This window comes from Pipistrellus hanaki, assembly GCF_964339955.1.
Source record: "Pipistrellus hanaki genome assembly, chromosome: 1".
NCBI classification, from domain to species: Eukaryota; Metazoa; Chordata; class Mammalia; order Chiroptera; family Vespertilionidae; genus Pipistrellus; species Pipistrellus hanaki.
In genome coordinates this window covers 89417303-89432505 of record NC_140503.1, presented here as the reverse complement: position 1 = coordinate 89432505, position 15203 = coordinate 89417303, and the positions used below count along the sequence as shown (strand labels likewise).

Here is a 15203-nt window from a genome sequence, read left to right as displayed (position 1 = left end):
AACTTTTCAGTAAACTTTGTAAATTTTCTTAAATTTTGTATTTAGTATTTATAATTCATTCATGTATTTATGGAGTACAGTTTGACGAAAACTACAGTGAAGAAATAGTGATGGTGCCCCTTTAGATCAGGAAAATCTTCTTTGAGGTGACATGTGAGAAGAGACTGAATGGGTAGCAAGCTGTGCAAGTCTCAAAGAAAAGAAATTCACAGCCAGTCAGAGAAAATGGAAAAACCCTGAGGTGGAGCTACAATGCAAGGTAGAAACTAGTAAACGCAATTGTGGTGATGTAACTTAGGGGATTAAACATGTAAACCACAGAAGGAGCTTCGAATTTTGTCCTGAGCATTAAATTACTGGATTGTAAAAAGAATGAGATTTATATTTCACTCTGGTGACTATGTGGAGAATAGACGTGAATGTGATTGTAGTGCTGAGTTAAGAGAAGCGAAAAGAAAGATAAGGAGATTGTAGCAGTGGTCTAATTCAAAGATGATTGTAGATTGCATTGGAGTGGTAAACATGAAAAATGGTGAGAAGCTACAGATCCAAATATGTTTTTAAGGCAGATCTTGATGGTTTAGATATAGGGTGAGGGAGTTAAGAGGGGAAAAAAATAAATGACGACTCCTCCATTTGTGTCTTGAGCCAATTAATGAAAATGGGAATTCTAGAGAATAAAGTCTGAAGCACAAATTGAGCTCTATTTTAGAGAATTAACAATGTTAAATCACATATCTAAATAGACTGCTGTTTGAGAGCTCAAAGAATAGATCAAGACTAGATAACTGGAATGAAGGTGACCTTAAAGTGGGGTTCTTAAAGTCAAGAGCCTGGATGAGATTGCCTAGGCAGACTGCATTTTAAGGCACTCCCAAAGTTCAAAAATCAAGAGGACAAATGTGTACAGTAAATTAGAACAGGATCTAAAGAATCCCAACTTTTAAGCCAAAATATTTATTAAAATACTGCAATTAAGAAATTATATTGCAACCAATACAACTATTAAAAATTCTAGCAGTGATCTGATTTTTAAAAAAATGCAAATTATGCATTCTAAGACTTTCAAAACAGACTATTCTGAAATAACCGCACAATATAGTCAAAACATATTTATTACTTTTTAGTGTAATTTTGTACACTTCAGTACAAATACAAGATATATCCGTATTTACAGGTATTGAAATCCGTATATTCAAACCCCATATCTAAATACAGCAGTATTAAGTCCTGATGTAAGTCCAAATCAGAACTATAACAGTTCTGATTTGCAGAGTGACTTCCTTCACGCTCTGCCCCCACCCCTGGGGAAATAAACCCTTAAAGCTAAGGCTGTTTAAACAGAACAATAGGTTATTTTTGAAATGGGGTAACAATTCATTCTTTGCAAAGTTTTAAGCACCGCCTTTCCAATATATTACAAGTGTGAAACAGACATATAAAATTAGAAGATAAAATCATTCATTTGGGCTATTAAAAGCCTGATATCTTTAAAAAAGAGCTGAAGCATGGGAATTTTCAGGGTGTTAAAAATCTGGAAATATAGTCCAAGTTTTAAAATGAAAAGTTGAACTACATAGAAAAAATAGTAGGGAAGCTGGTTCTTCAGGGTAAAGACCCACATTCTAACAGACCCACCTTCACAAAATATTTTATAACAATAGAGTTTGAATCTGACCCTTTTAAAACAAAAATTAAAACCCTGAGGTTTCCTAGGGGCTATTCATATTTCCATTCTCAAATTATTTGAATCAAGGTGCCCACATATTCTCTGATACTATGTCTATTTTTAGAAACTGTCCCTGGTTACCTCAAGAAGGTTAGTTGCTGGACACCATGTATTAAAGTGCAATATTTAAAATATTTTTTTATAGAATAAGTGATTCAAATATTGTAAAAATAGACTACAAAAAATTTAATTTTCTAAGTTTAAAAATTCACCAGGAAATTTCAAATCAGGCATCTTTTATATGAGTTACCATCTGATCAGGAAACCTTTGCTTATCACATAATTGCTTATTCCTATCCTTGAACCATACAGGACTACATTAATAAGGGTTCTAGCTTAACATAGTTCTCTTCGGAGTTTCATTTACATGCACTAATCAAGTCCAGCAAATATTAACAATCTCATAGGTATAAACATTTCATGATGATATAACTTAGGACATTTGGTTCTTCTTACATGTTATGCTCAAGTTACAATAAAAAAAATTAGTTTCCAGTATCAGATTCTAATTCCTCTTAATTATACTGGAATACCTTTGTATTTTTGGAAATATCATCCATATTATCTCTTACAGTTTACTTTTTAAATTATTTAAAAGTTTGAGCATTATCTTTTATACCTTAAGTATGCTTAAAGCAACGAGAGCAATTTCAAAATTTTAGTATCCCAAGAATGTAATAACATAATGTCTCACATCACAAAATAAGCCCTTGGTGCTGGCAGTTCTCTGAAAGCACATGAAACACATCTGCCTCAACAGGAAAAATAGGCTCTAAAATTGGATAAGATTTTGAAATTAAGATTTTTTTTTTTCCTGCATAAAGAAACCCTTGTGACTTGATATAATACTGGCAGTGTCATGCTAAGGCCAGCTGACCAATATTTTAACAGAGAAAAAAAAAAGCCAAGGTAATTTTATAGTAGCAATAGTTTCTTTTTTTATTTTAATATACTTTAGGAAAACAATATACAAAGCTGAGCTTCTCCACCATTTCCAGCTAACAGTAGGAAGCTCCAATTACACAAATTTAGCGTTTTGTGATGGCTAAGAACAGCAGTCAGCACCAGACTTGAACAGTTAGCTACAACACAAACATCCTTCAAAATGAAATGTCATAATAGCAAGACAAGTAAACCAGGATTTAACAAATGACAACCACTTGGGAAGTGACTTAATCATTCTTGTTGAATTTCATATTTCATTAAATATCTTATACACAGTTCCTGTTCATCTGCTTTAAACGAAACCTTCTTTAAGGACTTATTTCAATTAAGTATAAATATTCAACAAGAATAGTTCTGATAAAGAATCCCCAGGTAGTTCAAATTCTAATATGCATTTGACCAAAGGAAAAGAAAAATAACATTTTATTTGTTTTAACATGTTTATTACAACAGATACAATTCACATCTGACTAGCTTTGTTTCCTCTTTCCCCTCCACAACCATGTTCACTGGGCATTTCCTTACATTTGAGCAATCAATGTAATTCAGCACACACTCACGTCCAGCAGTACTTTTAGGTCCATTCCATTCTTACAGGGTGCAAATGGATTTCAATAATTTATACAAACAAGTGGGTTATGCTCAATCACTGCAATTTTAAGCTACTGTACACAGGAATGAAAAGATTATAGAAAAGTGCCATAGCAACAGTGCCTTAAGAAAGGAGAAAAAAGAGGAGCCTTAAAAAATGGATAAAATCAAATCAAGTATTTCAGAGGAAAATGGAACACATCGAAAATGAAAAAACATTTCTCTGCAAAAAAAAAAAAAAAAAACAGAGAAGCACTGCTCTTGATCAGGTGCAAGTGTGGAAATAGTTGTTTCATGATATTTTATACACTGCCCATATGGTTCAAAATTGTATCTCCTTAGACACAGATCGCCTGGCGCTTGCACTGAATTTCTGAAAATGCAAGATTTCTGAATGATAAATTAAACCCCCCCCCTCCATTTTTTTTTCTTTTCTTAAAAAAGCTAATTTTGCAGACAGGTTTACATGTAAAAGGCTAGGTATTTAGCCACCTCAGCATTAATTAGTTTTGGATGTCTAAGCTCTGTTACACATGGCTTCCCATGGCTTCACTCTACAAAACATATTTACAACGTGAAGAATACATCTACATTAAATCTACATTTCAAGGGTTTTACATCAGTCTTGTCTCTTTCCACTGAATCAACTCTCACAGACCTCAGTCCCCTTGTCATTTCCTCTGCCCAGCTTAACGGTCCAAAGTCTACTTAAATGCAGATCAAAAATGTTAAGATTGGGCAATAGATTTACAGTTCCTGTACTCAAAACCATGTGCAATTATTCACATCTTCAGACCATGAAGGAATTCTGGTTTTTTAGCTTTTCAAGTTCCTTAATTTGTTGTCTCAAAAATAGTATCCTGAAAAAAATAAGAAGGCATTAGAACTGTGTGGTCATATAAATGTTACAGAAAAACCAAACTTCTAACAACAAAATTATCTTTTAAAAAACCAGTTACTAGTTAAGACAAAAATAATTAAAAACCGTTAAGTCTATAGTTAAGACAATCATTAAATATATTTTACATAATATATTGTATAAGAATGACAAAAGTTAGAATGTTTTCTATTTGTCAAACAATTTCTCAATAATTAATTTGAATATAACAATTGATTTAAAACATAGTGTTTACTGTATCATCACACATACAAAAAGGCAGTAGATAGTGAACATGAGATAAGCCTATATTGTTTTCTGTACTAAAATATAGTAAGTATAATAACGATGGAATTAACTAGATGCAACAAACTAATTTTTTGAATAATTTTCAATATAAATGTAAATTCATAAAAATGGAGCCAAGTCAAGTCCCACAGACATGTATATTTAAAACAAAAAAATAAACCCAAATGCCACAGCTAACCAAATTTCCATAAACTTCATAAAATGTTTCCTATACTGGCTTGATATTTGACTGGGTTTTCTCTTTTAATAAATCGCAATAAGGAATAGTATAATTTCTTAAAAGCTAAATCATCTGTCTAGCAAACCAAAATGAAATTAAGCTTTATGTAAGAGCTCTATTCAGAGCAATCTTAGAATAAAAAAATCCCAGTTGATATTCAAAAACTGCCTCCACATATTTTAGAAACTGAGACATAGATAAAAACTCAATTTTTCCAAGTGTACTATAAACCCCAACTTGGTATTTTACTAAATATGCGTGGTTTCATGAGAAGTTTAACTCTACTTTATACAAACAGGATGTGAAGCCATTTAAAGTTTGTCTTCAATTTTGTACCAGGTGTTTAAAAAATGAGACAATAAGAGTTTAGGTGAAAACAGGTATGTCATTGAACCAGCTGAAAACTATATTCCTAATGTTATGTCCAAGAATCTATTGATGATACTAGCATAATGTAAATAGTAATATGAAATTTCACCTGAAATAAATACCCTGGGCAATAGTTAAGTCCCCTCAATTCAAGAGTGACCCTTTATAATTAGTTGCTATCTAACTTCACTTTTTAAGTAATTACTTCAGTCTGACTTCTAAGAAACAAAAATTATTTCAGCAAAAAACTTACCTTTGCTCTCTCAAAGTTGCTTGAATTTCACATACTCGGACTAAAGATCTTAAATTTTTTAATTCAGTACAAATTTCTGACATATGAACACTCCCCATGTTATGGGCTTCTTCTCGCAATCTTGATGCCTATAATTACAGAAAACCACATAAAATATAAGTCACATATAAAAAATAAAACATTAAATTTTTTAGGAGAACTTTACACCAAGATTGCAGAATAATCATTTTCCTACAGGGGTCTTCAAACTACGGCCCCCGGGCCACATGCAGCCCCCAGGGGAGTCTGATCCTGCCCGCCAGGTTTTTTGGGCAGTGAGCGCAGCCAAGGTGTTACAGTAGGAATTAGTAGTTCAGATAGTCCGGCCCTCCAGCTCTCTGAGGGACCGTGATCTGGCCCCCACTTTAAAAAGTTTGAGGACCCCTGTAAAGTCACAGAAATGCGAGAGATTAAAAAGAGCGGCAGAGTAGGAGGATGCTGCACGAATGAACACGCTCCCAGGAACAAGCTGGAATTACAACTGAAATATGGAAAGGCTTCATGAAGAATCAATGAAAAACTCCTGCAGGCAGGAGAGAACTCTGATACCCAAGGACCGAGGGTAGAGACTGCATAGAGACTGGTAGGAGGGGCAGGGGCGCGAAAGGGCTGGCTAGGCACCCACAGACAGCAACTTGAGTCCTGGTGAGATATCTCAGCTGTGTTTGGTCCACAGGCTGACACTCTACTACTGAGCCAAACCTGTTATGGCTCGTTAGCAGTTTTAAGTGGAAAAAACAAAGCACTTGGTACACAACAAAATGCTTAGTACTTGGGGGCTACAATGATAATTATATTAAATTACTTTATGTTAAACCAATCTCTAGGTAAGTATATATAAAATATTTTATAAAATAGACAACCTATTTAGAAATTAGTTGCTTTAAATATAGCTTGAATATAGCAGTCCAGATCAGATTTCTTAAAGGTAGAATTTAAATTATATATTTTAGTTATCCAAAGGTAAAACATCTACTGTGAATCATGTAACATACCTGCTTTTCTGCATGATCTGCAGGCCATCCTTGAACATGTTTTATGAGATTTTCATTGAAATGTGCTGCTAGCGTAGGTGTTAATGAGCATGTAGTTCGGGTAGATGAATTCTGTGGTACTACTGCTGCATTTGACGCATTACTTCCAGAACTATGATTTGGACCAGGTGATGGACTTCTCTGGCTACTGAAGAGAAAACAGAATTGAATGTGAAGTATATATCTACAAACAGTTTTAGGGTTTCTTAGATATTGTCTGTCGGTACCTTCCATTCAAGATACCCAAATACCTAAGAAAAATGTTATTTTAACACAGAGGCCTGGTGCACGAAATTGTGCATGGATAGGATCCCTAGGCCTGGACCATCCGAGGCCTTCTGGCTGCTGGCTGGGGCCTCCTTTCATTCCATGCCCCTGCCCCCCTCCTCCCCTTGGTGGTCAGTGCACATCATAGTGAGCAATCGAACTCCCAAAAGGGACACTTTGCATACTAGCCGTTTATATATATATATACACTAGAGGCCCAGTGCATGAAATTCATGCAGGGGTAGGTGTGTCCCTCAGTCCAGCTTGCACCATCTCCAATCTGGGAACCCTCTCACAATCCAGGACTGCTGGCTCCCAACTGTTCGCCTGTCTGCCTTCCTGATTGCCACTAACCACTTCTGCCTGCCAGCCTGATCACCTCCTAACCACTCCTGTGCCAGCCTGACTGATGCCCAACTACTCTCTGCCAGCCTGATTGCCCTTAACTGTCCTCCCCTACAGGCCTGGTCCCCCCCCAACTGCTCTCCCTAAAGACCTGGGTCCCCGCCAACTGCCCTTCCTTGCAGGCCTGGTCCCTTCCAACTGCTCTCCCCGGCTGGTTTGCCCTGAAGGGTGTCCTGGATCAGGGTGGGGGTTCCCTTGGGACGTGGAGCAACCTGGGCAAGGGGCCTGTGGTGGTTTGCAGGACAGCCACGCCCCTGGCGCTCAAACGGAGGCCTTGGTATCTGTGATTTTATCTTCTTTAATTGAAACTTTGTAGCCTTGAACGGAGGCCAGAAACGACCAGGGCAGGAGGAAAGCTTGGCTCCTCCATCGCTGCGAGCAACCCAAGCCTCCTGCTCGCTTTAACTCTGTGGCTGCCATCATCTTGGTTGGGTTAATTTACATATTCACTCCAATTGGCTGGTGGAATGTTTCTCTTTTCTTAGTGTAGAAGATTAACAGAATTTAAAAATTCTAAGAACATTTATATAATATATTCCTTAATATACTTTTTTGGGGGAAAGCCCCTTTAAAACTAATGTCAGAGACAAATTTAAAATAACATCATCTTTGTATACTATAAACACTAATAAGGATATCACCAAGAAATGGTTACATTTTTTTTTTGTTTGCTTGTTTTGTTAATCTTCACCCATTTTTCCCATTGATTTTTAGAGAGTGGAAAGGAGGGCCAACCCTCTAACAACTGAGAGACACCAGCCATGGCTACATGGTCACATTTTAACAATTATAGATACAATGCACACATGAATATTATATCTTAAATACATGTAGATAAGGAGGGGAAAAAGATATATTGCTCTTGATTAACATCAGAACAGAGTACTGAAACAGAGGGTAAAATAATGAGAAGCAAAATACAGGCATTTTATTGGATAGCAATGAATGAGTTTAGTGGCAAAATAAGACCAAAAATGGAATACTCTGAAATTGGTTATTTCTCTTATTTTTTAAAATTATTATTATTTTTTTTTATTGATTTCAGAGGAAGGAAGGGGGAGAGAAGAATGGAAACATCATGACAAGAGAGAATCATGGATTGACTGCCTCTGCAAGTCCCCCATTGGGGATCGAGCCCCCAACCTGGGCATGTGTCCTTGACCAGAATCGAACCAGGGACCTTTCAGTTCGCAGGCTAATGCTCTATCCACTGAACAAAACCGGCTAGGGCTATTCGTTTAAAACTGTATAGCTTAGGCTAGGGTTTAGGGATAAGGTGGTGAGAATAAAAAATTTAGTCACCCACGTTGGTTATTTCCTACCTGCTTCATCAGACTTGGCTCTGAATGAATTTCAGTTATTTCCAAAAACTCAATCTCCCAAAGGATGAAGAGTTTTCATCACTGAGGATACTTAAAATAATACTGCAGCCTCTAAAGACAATTTAAAAGAAGAATTTCCCAAAAATGTTCTGAGCAATAGCAACATTGCTGGAGTAAGTACACAGCTTGCCAAGGTGATGTTTTGAAGGGGACAACTCTCATTTGGATGTGTTAAGTTCTCAACAGTTGAATTATTTTGCCACCTCATAGCAAGAAATAAAAACAGGAAAATCAATCAAATGAAAATCATTTAAAGTTGTATTTGTTCATTTAACAAAGAAAAGTGACAACACACTACAGCTCTATATGACAAGTAATCCTTATAGGAGCAGAGTTGAAGTTAAGAGGAAAGCTTGACTAACACACACCATTGGCAACACCAGCCCAAGTTTTAGATGTGAGATTCTGGAGTCATCAATACACTCCAATCTAAAACTGCTATGAGGAGGTTAAAAATGTCTCATTTCCAACAAATAAAGTATTATATAACCATGTGCCCTCTTTGTGCATGTTTTACATATTGTTACTCCCATCATATTCTACTCAGTGAAATACTAAAGAATGACCTTTCTCAAAATAACCCAGGCTTTTCTACCCAACAATCTAATTGCTACAGACTGCCTTTGTAAATTTAGTAATACATAAAAAGTTAGGTTATCCATGGATTCTTTCAAGATCAAATTATATCATATAGTAGTATATATATTTATAATATTTGAACAATGCAGTATGACATATTTAAGGAAAAAATAATGTTGTCTCAACACATAACATCAACTTACTTTGAGCGCTGAAGATTTCGAGGGGAAACAGGATCGTGACCTTGTGGTTTGTCAGCAATTACAGGCTGCTGCTGTGTGGCCGATTGTGAAACTGGTCCTTGCTTAACGATAGGAGTAGTAACCTGAAATGTCAGAATCTGGTGAGACAGAGTTCTATCACAATGACAAATAGCAGGGAAACGAAATCAAAGCAAAAGTTCTATCAATAAAACTTCCCAGTTACATTCATTCTTCAGTGTTTTTTAAGATCGAGTTGTCCTAAATTGTTTCATAATTAGAGGCCCGGTGCATGAAATTCGTGCACTTGCAGGAGGTGTGTATCTCAGCCCAGCCTAAGCCCTCTTGTAATCTGGAAGCCCTCAGGGGATGTCCTGATTGAGCATTTGCCCCCTGGTGGACAGTGCATGTCAAAGCCAGCAGTCATTCTGCTGTGGGTCTGAAACCAGTTCTCTGACAAGAGATCCCAGATTGCAAGAGGGTGCAGGCCAGGTGAAGGGAACCCACCAGTGCACAATCAAGGCCAGGGAGGGACGTTGGCCAGTGGGGGGAACCATCAGAGGGCTCCAGGGAATGTCAGAACCATCTGGCTCAGTCCTGATCAGCCAGACCCCAGCAGCAAGCTGACCTGGTCAGAGCTTCTGCCCCCTGGTGGTCAGGGCACATCTTAGCAAGCAGTTGAACAGCCTTAGCATATCATTAACATATTACGCTTTGATTGGTTGAACAATTAACTGGATGACTGGACACTTAGCATACCATTCTCTTATTAACAATTGACAGTAGCAATATATATAATAGTCTTTCTACCTATCCTCAGGGGATATGACCCAAGACCACCCCCCACCCCACCAATAGAGGCCTGCAAACCACATATATAGCAGGTCCTCAAATAACATCATTTTGTTCAATGTCATTTCATTAAAAGTTGACAGAAACATAACTCTTGTTTTATATCAATTAGCCTACAGTAAAAGTGGTTTCATTAAATAATCAATTGACTATGTTAAGCAGGTAGTACTGTTTATACTGCCTTTTTCTATATGTGCATATCTATGATAAAAAGTTTAATTTATAAATCAGGCATGGTAAGAAATAAACAACAATAACTAATAATATAATAGGATAATTATAATATATTCTAATAAGTTATGTGAATGTACACCCCCTCTGGTAATTGAGATGGCTACTAAGTGACTAAATGGCCAGGTAATTTATACAACATAGATATACTGGACAAAGGGCTGATTTAAGTTCAGGGTTGGATGAAATACGATAGTGATCTCAGAATGGGATGCAATTTAACTTGCAAAGTGTTTATTCCTGGAATTTTCCATTTAATATTTTAGTTTTTAGTTTTTATTTTAGAGATAGAAGGAGTGGAGAGAAAAGGGTGGAGGGAGAAAAGGAAGGATTAGATGAGAAGGAAGAGAAACATTAATTTGTTGTTCCACTTATTTATACACTCACTAAAGGTCAGGTGTATGAAATTCGCGCACAGGAGGAGGGGAGTGGGGGATCGGAGGGTTCCCTCAGCCCGGTCCGTACTCTTTCCTATCTGGGACATCCCTCTCACAATCCTGGATCACTGGCTCCTAATCGCTCACATGCTGGCCTGCTTCCCTTCCTGGTCGCTCCTAACTGCCCAGCCCCTGGCCTGATTGCCCCTCACTGCCTTTGTACGCTGGCCTGATGCCCCTGCAACTGTCCCCTCCTTGTTGATTTGGTTTGCTCCTAACAGCACCCCCTCCAGCCTAGTCACCCTTTACTACGCACCCCCCTCCATCCTCCCCGCTGGCCTGGTCACCTACAACTGCTTCCCCCCCCCCCCCCCCCCCCGCCTAGTTGCCCCTCACTTCGCCCACCAGCCTAATCACCCCAAAACGCCCTGCACCTCCGATGGCCTGGTTGCCCCCAACTGTGTCCCCCCCCCCTCCCCCCTGCTCAGCCTGGTCATCCCTAATGACCCTCCTGCTAGCCTGGTCACCCCATGCAGCCTGCTGTTCAGTTGTTTGGTTGTCCCTCACTAACCCTCCTGCCATCCTGGTCGTAGGCAGCAATCTTGTGAGGATGTGAGGGTCAATTTGCATATTACCTCTTTTTTATATAGGATTGGTTGATTCTTGTATGTGCCCTGACCAGGCATCAAACCTACAACCTTGGCATGTCAGGACGACAGTCTAACCAACTGAGCCACCCAGCCAAGGCTCCATTTAATATTTTGAACAGCAGCTAACTGTGAATAATTAGTTATATAAAGTACTGTCACTTAGGTCCCCAAATTCACATAACCCTCCAAATATAGGTACCGTATTTTCCGGCGTATAAGACGACCCCCTAATTTTACAGTTAAAACTGAAAGAAAATTAAGCCTTTGGTTAAATATGAGCTGTTAAAAATTTTCTGGCTGTATAAGACTACCTCCCACTTCCGAGGCAACACCAGTTCTTTTTTAAATTAAATTTTTAATGAATGGCCCCCGATTTTTGGTTGACTTTTTTTCGTTTCAAAAGTCATCTTATACGCTGGAAAATACAGTAATAAACTTAAACACCATAAAATCTAGAGATTAAAAAATATAGAATGAGTTTCCAAAGATCATATAGTTAGAAGAGAGTCAAGATTTGAGACCTGAATCTAATTTCTTTGTACAATAAAATGGTCATAAAACTACAAGGTGTACTGGTTAAACATGGTAATTTCAATAAAAACATCAAAAGTGCTTTATTCAAAGTAATGTCCATCACTGCTGTGTTTCACCGAAAATAAGACATCCTCTGAAAATAAGACCTAGCGCATGGAAAAATAAGACATCCCCTGAAAATAAGACCTAGCACAACTTTTGGAGAAAAAATTAATATAAGACACTGTTTTATTTTCGGGGAAACAGGGTAGCTACACATTTCCCCCATCCTTCAGGTAATTTGTGGATACTGTCCCAATAGAACTTTTCTTGCTTTGAGGCAAATCATTCAGAGACCCAGTTGTCCACTTCTTTTGAAGTGCTGCTCAGAAAGCGCTTGTGCCACTGATTGGAACAAGTGGTAATCTGAAGGAGCAAGGTGTGGTGAATATGGCAGGTGGGTTAATACTTCCCAGACAAGATCTTTTTGTGTCTTTAACTGGTTTTGAGGTGTGTGATGGTGCGTTATCATGAAGCAAAATTACTTTGCCGTGTCTTTTGGCCCATTCTGGTCATTTTATATCGCCAGAGGGGTCCCAGACTGCGAGAGGGAGCAGACCAGGTCAAGGGATCCCAATAGTGCATGATCGGGGCTGGGAAGGGACCATGAGGGGGTTCTGGGGCGTGTCCGGCCCATCTTGCCCAGTCCCTACTAGCCAGACCCCAACAGCAACCTAACCTACCAGTCAGAGTGTCTGCCACTGGTGGTCAGTGTGCATCATAGTGACTGGTCAAATAGTCCAATAACTTAGCATATTAGGCTTTTATATATATGTAGATTTTCTTAAGATCTATGAAACACTGAATGTCCACTTATTTTTGAAAACAACTTGAAAAAATTTTTTAATGTAAAAAACTGATATAAAGTATTTGAAATGCTAATTTTGACAATTTACTGTTTTAGCCATCATTATTCACTTTTATGAGATCATCCTGGTATAAGTTTTAAGCATTAAAAAAAGACCTAAAATCTGGCCTACTATCAACTTAAAGCTATGTTTTGTTGAACCTTTCAGCTTTGCTTACGATGTTATTTGAATAAAGAATTCTTTGGCATAAAATTTTAAACAGCTCATATTTAACCGAAGGCTTAATTTTTTTATTTTTTAATTGAGGCAAATATTCGATTCTCATGAGGTGGAAGTTAAATATAATACATACAAAGCTCTTAGCACAGAAACTGACTCATGTGTGGAATGAAAGTACAGGGGAAAAAGACATAAAAAACATGTTTTCTCATATCTTTTAGAGTTTGAAAATTCTACAAATATTAAGAGTCAATTATTAGTATACCCTTCTTTATCTAGCTCTCCATGTCACAAATCCCAAAACCAGTAAAAGTATCAGTGCATAAAAGTAGCACAGATGCAATTTCCTTCTCTATCCATCAATTAACTGATTCCAACCTGCATCTATTTGTATAATAGTTACCTGTCATTCACTCCACTTCATTCTCCCAGTGCTTTTTCTATAATAGATTCTAAAACATTATAAAACTTGCTTTTCCAAGTTTCTTTTCTAAATTTCCCTCAAAGACAACATACCTTTGGTTGTGATGAAACAGGAGGAGTACTAATCAAAGGTTTGATAGGGACTGTGTTAGTTTGAGGTGTGCTTATTCTTGGAGACACATAGGATCTTGGGGATGATGCATCAGACGTTAAAGACATTGGAGACTGATTAGATGGCTGGGCTGCAAAATTATGAAGCAATTAAGTTCAAATAAATAAAAACATGTTTGGAGAACTTTGCACCTCTCTACCTGCTCCCCCCACCCCCCCCAAACCCACTTCCCCCTCACCTCCACTACCCTGCTAGAAAACACTCATCTTTTCAGAGTCAGAATGTGAGATACTCACTGGGGGCCACATTTACTAAATGAGCTGTGTGTTACAGATTAAGCACATACCCAGTGTGGCCTCTCTTTTTAAGGCTGGACCTATTCTCACATGTAAGGCATTCTCACCATTCTTATTTCTTATTCTACATTTAAGGTCAGTTTTCCCCTTAGTCTCCTGCCTCACTAGGCTAACTAGACCATTGTAAAAGTCTTCCCACTATTATACTTCAATTTTAGACTAGTTATTCCTGCACAATTTATTAGCTTTTTGAGTTGGGGATGAGGGAGAAGTCAAAGTGACCCTTTTATTTCTCTTTTGTTCCTGTATTTATCTCTTCCCATTAAAAAACTTCATGGAGGCTCTAGATGGTTTGAGTCAGTGAACAGAACATTGGCCTGAAGACCGAAAGGTCCCAGGTTTGAATCCAGTCTAGAGCACGTACTTTGGTTCAGGCTTCTCTCTTGAATTTTTTTTTAATGACTAGTATTCTCCCAAACAAATCAAGATCATACTTCTGAATATAAAAAAACTTCTTTTATAAAGTACACTAGAGGCCTAGTGCACCGATTCATGCACCAGTGGGGTCAGGGGGTGTGGAGGAGGCAACCAATGTGTTTCTCACATCGATATTTCTGTCTTTCCCATTCTCTTTCACTCTCCCTAAAAATAATTGGAAAAATATCCTCAGGTAAGGATTAAAAAACCAAAAAAAAAAAAAAAAAAAACCCAAAAAAACTTCATGGGAAAGTGGGATAGTAGCTACTTAAAAGATACACTCAACATTTCACAAAAATTGAGGGCATATAATAATTTGCTTTTAGCTTTGAAATAAAAATATCTCATCAGCACCATAAATTCAGCATGAAATATACACTATTTTATAGAGTTGACAGCAATTATAAGATGTCAAATCTTGTTTCATCTAAAAGAAAAGAGTAAATAAAAATACTACTCTATATATAGTAATGAAAAATCAAGCATAAAATTGTTGTAGTAAATCAGCTCAAAGACTTAAAAAGAGAGAGAGAGAGAGAGAGAGAGAGAGAGAGAGAGAATAATATCTAAGAATATGCATACCTTGTGTAGAGAGCTGAGCAGCTTGAGAAATCAGAGAAGTTAAGTTGAAAGCTGATGGTCCAGCAGTAAGAAACTTATGGATTATAGACTGCAATGATGCTTGTGTCACAGCTGCTGTAAGAACTAAAAACATATTGTATCGTAAATTCAAATAAAACAGAAGCAATAGTAACAACTTGAAAATCAAAGAACTAAGACAAAACTGGAATGTTTCAAATCAGAACTCTCAAAATAAAAGTCTGTTACATCCTACATAATAAAAGCCTGATATGCAAATTGACTATCACTTCAACACACAAGATGGCTGCCCCTGTGTGGTCAAATATGGCCACCCCCATGTGAACACAAGATGGCCAGCAGGGGAGGACAGTTGTGGGTGATCAGGCCAGCAGAGGAGAGCAGT

General features: G+C 37.6%; 1 protein-coding gene across 13 annotated transcripts in view; it reads right to left on the bottom strand.

Moving 5' to 3' along the window:
• Window positions 1-2642: 2642 nt before the first annotated feature.
• WAC (WW domain containing adaptor with coiled-coil) overlaps window positions 2643-15203 on the bottom strand; it is an 81529-nt gene continuing 68968 nt past the window's right edge. For all 13 annotated transcript variants that reach the window (XM_084875981.1, XM_084875985.1, XM_084875989.1 and 10 more), the window contains 6 exons: window positions 14801-14923; window positions 13427-13575; window positions 9203-9324; window positions 6328-6514; window positions 5294-5421; window positions 2643-4125 (listed from right to left, as the gene is read on the bottom strand). In XM_084875981.1, coding sequence (XP_084732107.1) covers window positions 4056-4125; window positions 5294-5421; window positions 6328-6514; window positions 9203-9324; window positions 13427-13575; window positions 14801-14923 — 779 coding nt within the window. In that variant the 3' untranslated portion in view covers window positions 2643-4055. The remainder of the gene's footprint in view (window positions 4126-5293; window positions 5422-6327; window positions 6515-9202; window positions 9325-13426; window positions 13576-14800; window positions 14924-15203) is intronic.